Raw genomic sequence first — 15,503 nt, forward strand, 5'->3', positions numbered from 1 at the left:
GTTCAGTTCGTCGCATTCCATCAGGGCCTGACAGGAGGGAACCATGATCCAGGAGACTATTCTGTGGCAGTAACACAGGTAGAATATATAGGCCTAGCTTGAGACAGACTGATGTTTTCAGACATAGCTACTAGAACTTAAGAATGCGCTGCGACGCAATGGATATTCATGGAATTCTCATGATGCGTCATGCCGACCAATAGAGTTCTCATGATGCGTCATGCCGACCAATAGAGTGCTCATGATGTGTCATGCCGACCAATAGAGTTCTCATGATGTGTCATGCCGACCAATAGAGTTCTCATGATGCGTCATGCCGACCAATAGAGTTCTCATGATGTGTCATGCCGACCAATAGAGTTCTCATGATGTGTCATGCCGACCAATAGAGTTCTCATGATGTGTCATGCCGACCAATAGAGTTCTCATGATGTGTCATGCCGACCAATAGAGTGCTCATGATGTGTCATGCCGACCAATAGAGTTCTCATGATGTGTCATGCCGACCAATAGAGTTCTCATGATGTGTCATGCCGACCAATAGAGTTCTCATGATGCGTCATGCCGATCAATAGAATTCTCATGATGCGTCATGCCGATCAATAGAGTTCTCATGATGCGTCATGCCGATCAATAGAATTCTCATGATGCGTCATACCGATCAATAGAATTCTCATGATGTGTCATGCCGACCAATAGAATTCTCATGATGTGTCATGCCGACCAATAGAGTTCTCATGATGTGTCATGCCGACCAATAGAATTCTCATGATGTGTCATGCCGACCAATAGAATTCTCATGATTACCAACTACAAAAAGACCCCCCCCCATACCTGACAGTGACGACCAGCTCCCGGACAAACTCAACATCTTCTACACAAGATTTGAACAGTCACCCCCACCTCTCACCCACCTCAAAACCAGCACCACCCACCTCATGGACCCACATCAATTTGCCTACAGAACCAACAGGTCTGTGGAAGACACAGTCAACACAGCCACCAATCACCTGCTGCAACACCTGGAAACCCGCAACTCCTACGCCCGCATTCTGATCATGGACTTCAGTTCCGCATTCAACACAATCATCCCAGCCAAACTCATCAATAAACTACTGGACATGAACATTGACCCCTGCATCTGTCACTGGATCCACAGCTTCCTCTCCAACAGACAACAAAAGGTCAAAATAAACAACATCACATCTCACCCTCTATATCTCAGCACAGGAGTCCCCCAGGCTGCGTCCTTTCACCCTGGCTTTTCTCCCTATACACCAACATGCTCATATCGGCACGGTGGTGTAGTAGTTAACACTGTCGCCTCACAGCAAGAAGGTCCAGGGTTCGATTCCCGCTTGGGGACCAGGTTTCCATGATGCCAGTTACCCAGGTGGGGTATCTCCCAGGCCTTTCTGTGTGGAGTTTGCATGTTCTCCCCGTGCTCGCAAGGGTTTCAACTAGGGGTGGACGGTATAAACGGTATACGGTATAAACGGTATGAATTTGCTATACGGTATGGATTTTGACTATACCGTGTAACCGGTAGGGCAGCTCTAAAATAGCAATGACGTCATGTAACCACAGCGCGACTATTTCACTCGCATTTGCCCCTAAAAATAGATAGAATTAATTAGTCATAGATAATAGATATGTGCGAACTGGAAAAAGTTATTTAGGAGGCTTCGCGCAGTGGGCGTGCCAGCCCCTACCGCACGCATGTAAACACGGGTCTAGTAGTCTAGTGGGACGGGACACGGGAGGACGGCGGCGTCTCCCTGAGCTAACGTTAGCTTAGCTACCGTTACAAAATGACCCAGTCAACTATTCACTTTTAGTTTAATACATGATGAGGCATTGTCTAACCGAACGGTATCTAGTCGGCCAGCTACCGATAGCTCCTGACATCAACAAACACTCCACAAAGTCTAGTAGAGACGTGTATGCTACCTGTTAGCTCACGTTAGCGCAAGTTAGTTCACCGTTTAAAACGAAATGTCCCATTGAACTAAATAATTCACTGAGGCGTTGTATTAACGTTACATATCCGGCTACAGATAGCTCCTGATATCAATGTCTTATAACACTGATTCGATGCGTATTCGAGCTGAGGGCTTGCTGAGCACAGTTAAGTAACGTTATACCAATAGGGTCCAGGTGCAGCGCCGGAGAATCCTGGCCGTAGCTCTGCTCGAGGCTACTCGAGTATAGGTCCAGGTGCAGCTCCGGAGAATCCTGGCCGTAGCTGGCACAACAATAGATTGCTAACGCTGTGGCGTCCTTGGCGAAGACGGACAGGAGCACTTGGATTGGTCCCCTGGCGCGGCTCACGTTGACGCCTGTCTGCTCCCGGCTGCCCTTGGGGGGGAAGGACGACGGGATGGGTTAATCGCAGATACGAATTGCATGCATGCATCGCATGTGTGCCGATTGATGACCTCTGAGCAGGTCCTAAATTATTATTATTATATCCCTCCACAACTCCGTCAAAATATACAAATATGCAGATGACACAACCCTTATAGGCCTCATCACAGACAATAATGAAACAGAATACCGTACACAAATCAACCACACAATCACCTGGTGCACAGACAATAACCTCCTCCTCAACTCATCAAAAATCCAAGAACTCATCATCGACTTCAGACGCCAGCCAAACCCCAAAACCCCCATATCCATCTCCGGCAAACCCATAATCACCACAGACAGACTGAGACTCAGGGGAGGAAATTAGGCCACTTTACTGGCCAAATGCTAGTATTTTTTACGTTTGGCTGGTAAAAAAAATCAGATACCCGCCAGTTGGCTGGTAAGCCAAAAAGTTAGTTTCCTCCCCTGCTGGCGAGTATACAAAAAAATAAAACATTCTGCAATCACTGCACTGGCAAACGGTGCGCGTCTCCTGAGTGTTCGCTTTAGTTGACAGTGTCACGAGAGCACTGCACAAGACCACTCGCGGACATATGTTTAATAAACGTTTGCGCAGTACTGGCCAACCCGTGGACATATAATAATAAAAGTCCTGCGGTACTAAGCTAGCCATCAGGAGCACTCGCAAACGGATAACGTTAAACACAGCAGAAGATGGAAAACAGACAGACTGACCAACGGGGAACTGCATCCAACCCTAGTACAACCCTCGAGTATAAGTTACTAAGGACACATTTAAATCACAGAGGTGTAATGTTAGTCTACTGGAACTGTATACAGTGGTTAGCTTCTAGTTAGCGTTTTAGCTATAGCTGCTTGCTAGCTAACGTTAGCCCTGTGTGCTGTGTATCTGTTATGACTATAATGTTTCCAAAAAAGCACCGGACTACGACGTAAGGTTAGACATTTTATTTCATGCTCAAAAGCCCCTGGCTTGCACATCGCAGTCACGAAAGGGGCTAGCTCAACCAGTGCACAGTGCACAACAGCACACCAACCCAACTGACGTTACCACAACACTTGACGGTACTTCACAGCACTGTCGTAAGACCACCGTGCTGTCTTAAAGGCACAGTGTGCCTACCCAGATGCATACACAACATTGACGCGGCTTGACATACAAAGAAGTAATTATCACAATTAGCGATTTTTTTTGTCTGGTAAAAAATCTGTTTGGCTGGTAAAAAAAATCAGATACTCGCCAGTTGGCTGGTAAGCCAAAAAGTTAGTTTCCTCCCCTGCTGAGACTCCTTCAAATTTCTCGGCACCCACATAAGCAATAACCGCAAATGGAAAACCAACACAGACCACATCCTCAAAGACTCTTCTTCCTCCGCCAGCTCAAAAAATACAGAATCAGAAAACATCTCCTGCTCCGTTTCTACCAGGCCATCATTCAAAGCATCCTCACCTTCTCCATAACAGTTTGGTACAGCAGTCTGGACACTCACTCCAAAAACAAACTCCAAAGAATAATCAATAAATCCTCCAAAATAATCCGCACCCCCCTCCCATCTCTCGAATCACTCCACCGCCAAAGCACAATAAGAAGAGCTAGAAAAATGTTCTCTGACCCCACTCACCCAGCACACCACATCTTCCAGCTGCTGCCCTCCGGGAGGCGCTACAGATCCCTGACCACCAAAACATCCCGCTTTAAAAACAGCTTCTTCCCCGCCATACGGACACTGAACTCCCTGTAACAACCCCCCCCCCCCCCCCCCCCCCCCGCAACCCCCCCTACCTCTGTTGCTATGGACATGGACATGAACTTTGATATTGTGGTCTTGTAATTATGTATTTATGTATTTAACTGCATGTAGTATGTACGTATTGTAAGTAGGGCTGTCTTAAATGCTTCGAAGCTTCGAACGTTCGATTCGATGGCACAAGCTTCGAACATTAAAAAAAAAATCGAAGTAAAAAAAAAAAAAAATAATAATAATTTTTTTTTCAAAAAATTTTTTTTTCAATATTTTTTTTTTTTACTTCGATTTGTGTGTGTGTGTGTGTGTGTGTGTGTGTGTGTGTGTGTGTGTGTGTGTGTGTGTGTGTGTGTGTGTGTGTGTGTGTGTGTGTGTGTGTGTGTGTGTGTGTGTGTGTGTGTGTGTGTGTGTGTGTGTGTGTGTGTGTGTGTGTGTGTGAACTACCCATCCCAGTTAGGACAGCCGAATCCCGTCCAATATTTCGCCGTCGACTAAAGACTCACTTCTTCAACCATTATCTGAAATGATAAAAAAAAAAAAAAAATCTAACCGTGACTAACCTTACTGTCATGCACTTGTCCTAATAAACTAACCTACACTGTAACACGCAACACTTTGATGAACATTGTTACTCAGCTGATAGAGTTGTACCCTTCTTGCTGTCTTGTCGTACAGAACTTGTAAGTCGCTTTGGATAAAAGCGTCAGCTAAATGACTAAATGTAAGTGTGTGTGTGTGTGTGTGTGTGTCTGTGTGTGTGTGTGTGTAGGTGTGTGTGTAGGTGTGTGTGTGTGTGTGTGCGCGCACCTTGTAGAATTCCACACATAAGAAAGAAAGATACTGGGATGAATAAACAAAATAGGAAATAAAATGTAGAAATGCATGCAATACATAAATAAATATGAATCTCCATATATGAAATATAACATTTAGATAAGGTGCTACTGAGATGTTTTGGTGAGTTCTTTGTTTTTTTGTGGAAGTTGCCCTTCTTAAAAATGCATGAACATTCACTGATAATTGGTCTGTAGTGGAGTCTACAAGGTCTACATTGCCGGACCATGTAGAATCCGGACCTTGTAGACTGACATAATTCTGTGCATAGTTTAGTCTACACAGGCCATATTTCAAATAATCAAAATCTTACTTCATTCATCTTAAACATTCTTGATTTGGGGGATTGGTAGTTCCCATGAAATCTGAAGTTGTTCAAACGACAACAGCGATCCACCTTGAATTAAATCACACAGCCGAGTGAAACCTTGTTGGATGCGTCAGTCACGAAAGGGGCTACTTAATTAATTAATCCAACCCACTTTATTTATAGAGCACATTTAAAAACAACAACGTTTACGAAAGTGCTGTACAAGTCCCACAACATAAGATAAAAAAATAAAAATAAAAAAAATATTAAAAAAAATATATTATTTTTTTTTATTTTTTTTTTTTTTTTTTTTTTTTTTTTTGAAGCTTCGAATTAAAATCGAAGCTCGGCCCCGAAGCTTCGATTGCCAAAAAAAGCTTCGAAGGTCAGCCCTAATTGTAAGTAGGGATGCACGATAATTATCGGGCCGATATCAGCAATTATGACGTCATCCCGATAAACCCGATAACGTTATTAATAGCTCCGATAATATAATATATTTTTTGGTAAAAAAATATGCGGTGTGTGTGAATTGGGATGAAGGGCGTTTGTTTTTACTATCGGCTCCTTCCGTTTTGCCAGTACTGTGGTACGACTGATAGCGTGTGGTTTAGGAAGCGGCCGTTTTGCACAAATCCAGCGCTCCCTTTCTTGGCTGTGACGTAGCCGCGTAAATTTCTGAAGCAGCGCGGACGTAAACAACAAAGATGGCGTCGGTACTCGGAATAGTTTGAGGAAAAAAGTTTGCTTGCTATTTGTAACAAATGCAATGCAGAAGTTCCACGAGGAGGGAAAAGGGCAACAACTAACGGCGCTGCCTGGCTGGTTGCTGGCTAACTAACGTAGCTACTCATCCCGGTAGCTAACGGCGCTGCCTGGCTGGTTGCTGGCTAACTAATGTAGCTACTCGTCTCGGGAGCTAACGTCTCTGTCTGGCTGGTTGCTGGCTAACTAATGTAGCTACTCGTCTCGGGAGCTAACGTCTCTGTCTGGCTGGTTGCTGGCTAACTAATGTAGCTACTTGTCTCGGGAGCTAACGCCTCTGTCTGGCTGGTTGCTGGCTAACTAATGCAGCTACTTGTCTCGGGAGCTAACGTCTCTGTCTGGCTGGTTGCTGGCTAACTAACGTAGCTACTCGTCTCGGGAGCTAACGCCTCTGTCTGGCTGGTTGCTGGCTAACTAATGTAGCTACTCGTCTCGGGAGCTAACGCCTCTGTCTGGCTGGTTGCTGGCTAACTAATGTAGCTACTCGTCTCGGGAGCTAACGTCTCTGTCTGGCTGGTTGCTGGCTAACTAACGTAGCTACTCATCTCGGGAGCAAACGGCGCTGCCTGGCTGGTATGTATGATTATTATTGTATTGTGATATGTTTTGTTTCATGTTGAAAAAAAAAATTTGATCAAAAAAAATATATATACATTTAATTATTTTTGTTATAATACAATAAATATCGGTTATCGGTATCGGTTATCGGCTTGAGGAGCATAAAGTTATCGGTATCGGTGTCAACAAATCAATATCGTGCATCCCTAAGTGATGTTATATGTTCTATGTTCCATGTTGGAACAATGCTGTAACAATGCTGCACTGAAAAATTCCACCAGCCTGGCTGGGTGGTCATTAAAGAATCTAATCTAATCTAATGTGTCATGCCGACCAATAGAATTCTCATGATGTGTCATGCCGACCAATAAAGTGGCATAATACCATATAATGCCACTGCTCATTGGCCACGGTTGTCATTTAATGATGACAATCGCATTGTCATTTCTCGAACGAGATGTCTGTGAACCTCAGCACTATGACCTGCTACTTCCCTAAAGAATTTCCTAAAAATGTACAAGAATTTAAGCTGCAGTAGGACACTTTGGAGAAATTAGGAGTGAGTTTACCTGCCCAGCAGAAATAGAGCAAGCTCTGCATCACTTTTCAAGCCCATCACGGGCTACAAAGGTTTTCCACAGACTCCACACAGGCACCAGCTGCTTTAAGCTGAACTTCAAAAGAAATTATAATACAAAATACTCCCTTATCGGCACATTGTGTGTACTTTTTGACTAGGGATGCACCGATCCGACTTTTTCAGTCCCGATACCGATACCTGGCTTTGGGTATCGGGCCGGCCGATACCGAGTACCGATCTGATACCATTATCTGAAATGAAAAAAATAATAATAATAATCGAACCCTAACTAACCTTACTGTCATGCACTTGTCCTAATATACTAACCTACACTGTAGCACTCAACACTTTGATGAACAGTGTTACTCAGCTGATAGAGTTATGTCATTCCTGATGACTTGTCGTACAGAACTTCGCTTTGGATAAAAGAGTCAGCTAAATGACTAAATGTAAATGTAATACCCATTGTTCAATTAATAAACTGTATGCCTCACTGTGTGGAAGAGACTGGGATCATTCTTTTGTGCAAGGCAACATCAGGCTTGACTTAAAACATTGCTTTCCTAACTTAGTGAAACAAAATGTAACAAATTAACACATAAATATACTGATTGTTATTTCTTATTTTATTTCTTATTATATTATATAAAAAAAAAAAAAAAATGTATTCCAATATATATATATTTTTTTACCGATACCCGATCCAGCTATTGTAGTGATATCGGGGCCGATATCCGATATCAATATCGGATCGGTGCATCCCTATTTTTGACGAGGGACGTGATGGTGGTCTTAGTTTTTCTATGCGACCCTGGGAACACTTGGCAGGCCAAAAACATCTGAATGGACCAATGCCTGCCAAGTGGTGTTCCCAAGGCCGCATCGAAAAGACCACCATCAAACCATTGTTGCGCGTGCATGGGCTTGAAAAGTGATGCAGAGCTCTCTCTTTTTCTGCTGGGCAGGTAAACTCACTCTTGCTAATTTCTCCAAAGTTGCCTACTGCAGCTTTAAGGGTGCTTTTACAATATAAATCCAATGACCGACAATCGAACTAGCAATGTAGTAGCAGGCTGACCTTTGACCCGGTTTAGAGGCTCCCGTGGTCATTCTTCTGCTCCTATATTGTGAGCGTCTGGTCTACGGGTTCATGGCACACACACACACACACACACACACAATCCCCACCCACCAACACCCCCCCACACACACACACAATCCCCACCCACCAACACCCCCCCCCCACACACCATCACCACCCACCAACACCCCCCCCCACACACACACACAACCGCCCCCCCAACAAGACCCCACCCCCCCCACACACACATACCATCACCACCCACAAACACCCCCCCACACACACACACACACGTACACACCACCACCCCCACCCCCCACACACACACACCCCCACCACCCCCATCCCCGTAGGTCTAACTGTGGATCACAGAGGCAGAGATATTGGACTACATGACGTACTGTAATATGGCTGGTATTTCCCAACACAGGTGTCAAGGCTGCGTCTGCGCTAACGATGAGCAGGGGGCCCCTAGCAGAGAGAGGGAGCGCTCCTCCGGGGGACACTTCTCACCCGACAGGCTCCTCAGAGCTGTCGTCCTTTGGTCCAGGGAGGCGTTCTGACTGACAGCAAGGTCAAAAAAGCTGCTTTGTGCTAGATTACATTTTCAGCTTAACGACTAATGTTATCATAACATTATGTGCAAGTGGTGATTTAAGAGGGATATCCCCTGACCCTGTGGCGGCCTCCGCTCTCCATGGATGGAACATGGTTACTATGTATGGAATGTGTAAAGTTTAACTCAAATCAATGAGTAACCAGGGGACCTGACAAGCTCGCCCTTGACTCAACATGCATTCCACTACTAGGCTGCACATTTGTTATGTATGAGCCGTGAGCCACAACTGGCTTTTCCCACCTTGTACGGCACACACTCCCTGCTTCACTCAAGAAGACAGAGTCCATATATTCCACTGCTGTGCCAAGACTCCACCGATCGATGGCCAATCCTCAGGTGGCTTTCTTTTTGCCAGCTTCCCCTGTAGCCTTAAGCTACAGTATGTTATACACTGCTCTACTTTTCATCATTAGGCACGCTGAGTTGATGTAATCGAGATTTAAAATCTACTGCAGATAATCAAAGGCCCTCGCGTGGTTATCGTGATTTGGTGTGGCGGTGGCTGGTTTAAGCAGCCGTCCGTGCGCCAGGTCAAGCTAATCAGACCTGAGGGCATGGGTGGCTGCCAACCTGTTGCACATTGAGGAAATCAATGTGCATAGTTAGAATATGCCCCCCCCCCCCCCCCCCCCCCACACACACACAGGAAATAGAGCTTCTGTCAAATAAAGAACTTGAACTTGAACTTGAAATGGCAAGTATCCATGTGCTCTGGCTTGTATCATCTTGCCACCTCTTCAATAAACTGGGCTGCTGTTTATACCATCTCTGCCTGGCTGTGTCCCTGTAGAAAGCCACTTTGTTGATGTGTGGTGTCAGCCACAACTGGGACGACAGCACCCAATACGGGGCCCTCCAGCACGAAAGGGCCGTCTGAAGACATACTGGAGGCCCAGCAGGTCGACAGAGAGCCACAGCACCGGCCCGGCAGCTGCGGCAGTCAGGGCATCCAGCAGAAGATCAGCTGCCCAGCCTCTGTTGAGCGGACCCTGCAACAACCTGTGGTACAGCTGCCAAGCTACTGCTCCATGTGGCGTCAGCAGCCTGGCCACCCCTCCAACTAGCCCAAGCCCAGCTACGCCGTCGCCAGGCAGGAGGTCAGCCCAGGGCCTCGCACTCTGAAAGGGAGAAGGCTGCCACGTCACCCTGGAGGACTGGTGCCGCATGAAAGGCTCCCGATTCCCCCTGGCCTCAGTTTGGTACTGGGGGTAATGTGGTGTGGGGATGGCTGGAGCAGCCACACCTGTCTCGGGTCAAGTTAATTAGACCTGCTGGGAGCAAGTGTGGCTGTGAATCTGTTGCACATTGAGGTAATCAATGCACACAGTACCCCCCCCCCCCCCCCCCCCACACACACACACACACACACACAGGAGAGAGAGCTTCTGTCATGACAAGTTTCCATCTGCTCTGGCTTCTACCATCTTGCCACCTCTTCAATAAACTGTTTAATACCATCTCTGCCTGCCTGTCCCTGTGTCATATAGCCCTGTGGAGAGAGCCACTTCACTGGTATATATATATATATATATATATATATATATATATATATATATATATATATATATATATATATATATATATATATATATATACATATACTGTGTATCCATATTTGTTTCCTGAACTATTTGTTTCCTGAACCCCCCAAATGCTGGTAAATTGATGAGCTAATGCATTTAGAAATGCACGACCAGATTTAATTTAGAGAGGGAGGCTTCTGTAACAAAGCCATCCTTTGGAAGTCGGCGACCTTGAACGGGTGGATGTGAGATATATCTCAGAAGTTATCTAGGGGTGTTCCATTAACTATTGTTGGGTTCACACAGTCACAACTAAAGCTGCAAGCTTTCTACTGTATAGCCTGCAGGGAGATGAGGGTTTGATGTACCGAGGTGGCACGCTCGTCGCTCACACATTAGGATATCAGTCATGATAGCAGCCTCTTTCCCATCACTAAAGACCATCTGCTGCCTCTCAACTCAAAACACACTGTTAGCGAGTCATTCGGTGCCTGTGTATCTGAAACGTTACTACTGAACATCATCACTCATCTTTGTGTATTTATTTCTGTCTCTCTTCCTCTCCAGGAGTTTACATCTCTCTATCTCTCTATCTCTCTCTCTCTCTCTCTGTGTATTGGTCTCCCTCTGCAAGATTACTACTTGGCACTATCACTCAGCCCTCTCTCTCCCTCTGTATCTCTCTCTCTCTCTCTCTCTCTCTCTCCTTTGACTCTCCATCTCTCTGCCTGCCTGCTTGCAGTGGAACCCAGAGGGGACGCCTGAATACTTTCCACAACAAAGTCGTGTTTCCGCGTCTCTGATTGGCCAGGTCATGTAACATGTACGCCCAATCGTGGGATGGCAAGTTTTTGGATGGTTAAGCTTAGGCGCTCTTTCGAAGTTGGTTAAGGTTAGAGTTTGTCTTAGAGCAGGGCAATAGAACGCCAGCCCTGATTCCAAACTCTAACCTTAACCAACTGCGAAAGAGTCGCCTAAGCTTAACCAGTGATAAACTAGGCGTTAGGTCGTTTGCAGGCTGTTCGACCCAGAAATAGGCGCATAACTTGCCGTCCCACGATTAGCGCACATGTCACATGACCTGGCCAATCAGAGTGCAAAACTCGAACACGGAAACACAAATTTGTTGTGGAAAGTATAGACGCAGAGGGGACGGCACTGACGCCTGCTAATTGCAAGTCTGAACCAAACACAGTGCTGAAAACAGATCAGGCTGTATGATACAGTAGATCGCCTCGAATGATCTGACTGGACACATTTGTAATGGAATAGTTGTAAATCGACAGTCTGAAGTTAGAATTGGTTACTTTTGAATGAGGCTTCTGAGCAAAACTCATATCTGGCAGGGAACTCTCTGATTCAGCCATTGACAAATAAATGTTTTTTGCCGTCAACAAAACTTGCCCTACCGTAATAACATGTGATTATGTAATCTAGGCTGTAGACTGGCACTCCCTGTGCTCTGACACACAATTTATGGAGAATAGAGAGGGCTGTGGACTCGCATACAGTACGTGGCAAATTACAGACAGAGAGCACTGGTGGCATAACCGTCATCATTTCATTACAGCAAATTGTTTATGTCCGATAGCTGCATACCTGGCATTGAGACAGTGAGAGTTTGTTCTTCAAGGGGGGCATGGCAGGGGTTAAAAGCATCACTGAGTCCTACAGGCTGGTAGGGAACTGGCGGCTTACAGCTCTTCTAAATGCTCTACCAGCAGCTCTATAGGTCACTGTGTCGGTTGGTTGATTGGTTGGTTAGTTGGTTGGTCTACAAAAATGTCCCCACCCTCTAGCAGCCACAGGTTTCGCCCTAGGAGGCTGAGCTTTGGCAATGGAGATTAAGTGTGTGTGTGACATGTGTGTGTGTGTGTGTGTGTGTGTGTGTGTGTGTGTGTGTGTGTGTGTGTGTGGTGTGTGTGTGTGTGTGTGTGTGTGTGTGTGTGTGTGTGTGTGTGTGTGTGTGTGTGTGTGTGTGTGTTCATGCCAATTGGCTAAAAAGGCGATTGCGAATTTGCACTTTGTTTACCACCAAAGCCGATTCTGGGTCCTTGATTAAAGAGTAAAGAATTAGGCTGGTAAAAAAAAACATTGGCTGATCCATTTCTCACTATTAAAAAGCTGTCCAACATCTCCCTACGTGTCAAAAGAATGCAGATTTCTCACGTGCCGCCCACTGGCTTTGGCATCAGATTTTTTGTGTTTTATGGGAAATTCTCCCGTTACCGACACCTCGTTTCAGCCTCCCGTGTCCCAGACCGGACAGCACCGGCACGTCTCCTCCGCCTAAAGTGCTTCTCCACCAGATTCAGAAGCAGCTGTCTCCCTCCCTCCCAGCAGCACCCGGTAGCTCTAACCTCTCCACACAATGCAGCCACTCCCTGACAGTTTTATGGACACGGAACACCATCCTTCTCTCTCACATGAGAGGCCTGCGTGACCTGACCCGAGTGCACACCACGGTGCACAGGCATACGTAGTGCGGTAGCCGGTCTGCCACATGGCCCTACATAAGGGCATAGGTTTGGTTTCATTCAACATTGGGGGGGGACATTAAGTGGGGGGGGGGGTCAGGGGGTCACCCCCCAGGACATTTGAGCGTCACACACTTCATTTCCTGCATTCTGGTGTACTTTTTGTGCCTTTTCTGGATCAACTTATGGTGGAAATGTCTTTATTTATGTAAAGGAAAAGACAACATTCAGGTACCAACTGACATAAATATAATGTAATATAATGCGGTAAGGCTTTCAAATATTTATTCTCCTGTATTGTTTCTGGGTTGTCTTTCATATTAACTATTGTCTTTTGAGGGGGACAAATTTACCACTTCTCTATGTTGAGGGAGACATGCCCCCTGCACCCCCCCCCCCTAAATCAATGCCTATGACTGTATCTACGGCTTATCAGACGGGCAGCCAAACAGCTCAAAGCGGACGAGTCTGAAGGAAGCGTGCGGCTGAAACTGAACGCACGCCATGTCGATGTACATTCACTGTTATCATGTCCCCGGGGCCTGTTTTAATGGCCACACCACGCCTGTCACTAATCTATACTGGGAACACTGTAAAGTATTTTAATAGGGTACGGTTGTCTGAGTTCATGAAGGGGGGATGACAGGGTAATACAGTATTCTCCCATTTCCTTAGGACAGGTGTATTCAATCTTTACAGGAAGTGTCAGTATCAACGAGGTCATTCAACCGATTCAACTTCCCCATATAGCATGCATATTAGGGCCAACCTGGACAGAGATGAGGTAAAGCTTGAGGACTTGACAGCCCGTCAGAAACCACAGCACAGAGGTACACTGGTTACAGATACGCATGCAATACTTAACCGAATAGAAATTCATTCTTCTTCTGCATCGTTCAGCGAATACAAGGTTAATAATCGACATTCTCAGTGGATACATGAAGATTATACATATTTTTTCAATAGACTACTCTTTAATCTGCTTTGGCAAATAAAGAATAAAGTCTGAGTCAGACAGAGGAGAAATAATAGGCTAGGCCAACTCTTCCTCCAGAGATCAATTATTTTCCTCAGTCACCACAACTGAGGTCACACTTGAAGAACATCTCCACATTCTGCGAGGCTTTGAAACGAGGGCTTCATGTGGGAAGCTCAGTGATATATATATTTTTTACATTATTATCATTATTATGATGACGTTCCTGTACTGAAATATAAACTGCTTACAGTCGCCAAGGTGGTGGCTTTGTAGACCTATCCAAATCACCAGGGTTATGGTTCAAAAGGTTGCGAGCAAATTATACTGTGTGCTCACAGAGTTACTCGGGCATAGTATATCAAGTCACTGGTCTTTAATGATGTGCTCTCAAAATAAACAATGATTGTTGTGTGTGCATGATGATGTTACCTTCTCAATCCTGGCAACATACTAGTCTGTACCCATCTATCATGAGACTCAAACTGCACTTACTGCCCTCCCTCCCGCTATAGGAGCCTGCCCGCCTGTCAACACACTGCACGGGGAACACAAGTCACCCTGTCCCCGGTCCCTGCCATCCGATCCTGAGCTACAACAAGGCTTGCCTACTGCAAGATCGTCTCCTGTAGTCTGAGGACGGAGCTCAGCCTCTTATTATTATTACAGCACAGCCGCGGGCTTGCAGCAGACTGGGACGGGCTCAGAGAGAGACGGGAACGCGGTGTATCGGTGGTGGTGGCCGGGGCTTGATGTCATTCATTCAAGCAGCAGTACCTGTCATCGTAGCAGAAATCTGCGCCCAGAGTGTTGACATAGAGGACCAAAGCCACGGCGCTGCAGCACACCAATTCTGCAATCATTTCTCTCCACAAAAAAAAGAAGAAAGAAAAGAAAACGAAAGAGCAGCAGCAGCAGCAGGGAGATCAAATCCGATCTCTATTCTCTCTCAGTCCCCCCCGTCTTTGTCAAGATCATGTCTCTGCGAAAACAAGAATTCCAATTCCCCATCCTCTCGAAGTGTAGAAAGTGGATAATCCATATGTCCTCCTCCTCCCATCTAACCCATTCTGAGCGAGAGGAGGGACGCTGCTTCGATTCGACTGGACGTGGAGCGCAAACGAGCGGCATTTACTGGACCTCGGACCGCCTTCGCACGCCTCTGTGAGAGGGAACAGAACAGTCGTCTGGACGCGCAGCGGTCGCTGGAGAAACGTCGTGATTGAGCCGCGTGTGGTGAGGGATCTCGGGCGCATGCGCACTGCCCCTCCTCCCCTAGAGGGAGTCAGCAGAGGGATGCTGAGCCCAGCTCTACACATCGATGATGACAGCCGGCCTCTCTTCGGCATAAAGCACTTTACACTACAGGATGACATTTGTGTTACAATATAAAACTAAAATGCTCACTTGGAGATTTGTTGATTGTTTTTGCCACTTAGTACTAGCCACACTGTCCAATGTACAGTTTCTACGTCAAATGTACAGTATATACTCTCTTTTCTGGACTATTTTTGTATCACAAACAGTACTGTATTTGCAAATCTGGTACGTCATAAATGTATAGATGTAGCAGTACTGTCTATCTGTATGTCGTGTCACGTGTGTGTCATATAGGTAATGATGAATTGAAAATGGGGGACC

General features: G+C 45.9%; 1 protein-coding gene across 1 annotated transcript in view; it reads right to left on the reverse strand.

Moving 5' to 3' along the window:
* The window catches only part of tmtc2b (transmembrane O-mannosyltransferase targeting cadherins 2b), a 316,193-nt gene extending 301,171 nt beyond the window's left edge, over positions 1-15,022 (reverse strand). Inside the window, 1 exon segment of the mRNA XM_084335402.1 lies at positions 14,640-15,022. Within this exon segment, the coding sequence (XP_084191528.1) occupies positions 14,640-14,725 (86 nt within the window). The 5' untranslated portion in view covers positions 14,726-15,022.
* Positions 15,023-15,503: the final 481 nt, after the last annotated feature.

The sequence above is a fragment of the Notolepis coatsorum genome (genome assembly GCF_963971535.1).
Source record: "Notolepis coatsorum genome assembly, chromosome: 18".
NCBI classification, from domain to species: domain Eukaryota; kingdom Metazoa; phylum Chordata; class Actinopteri; order Aulopiformes; family Paralepididae; genus Notolepis; species Notolepis coatsorum.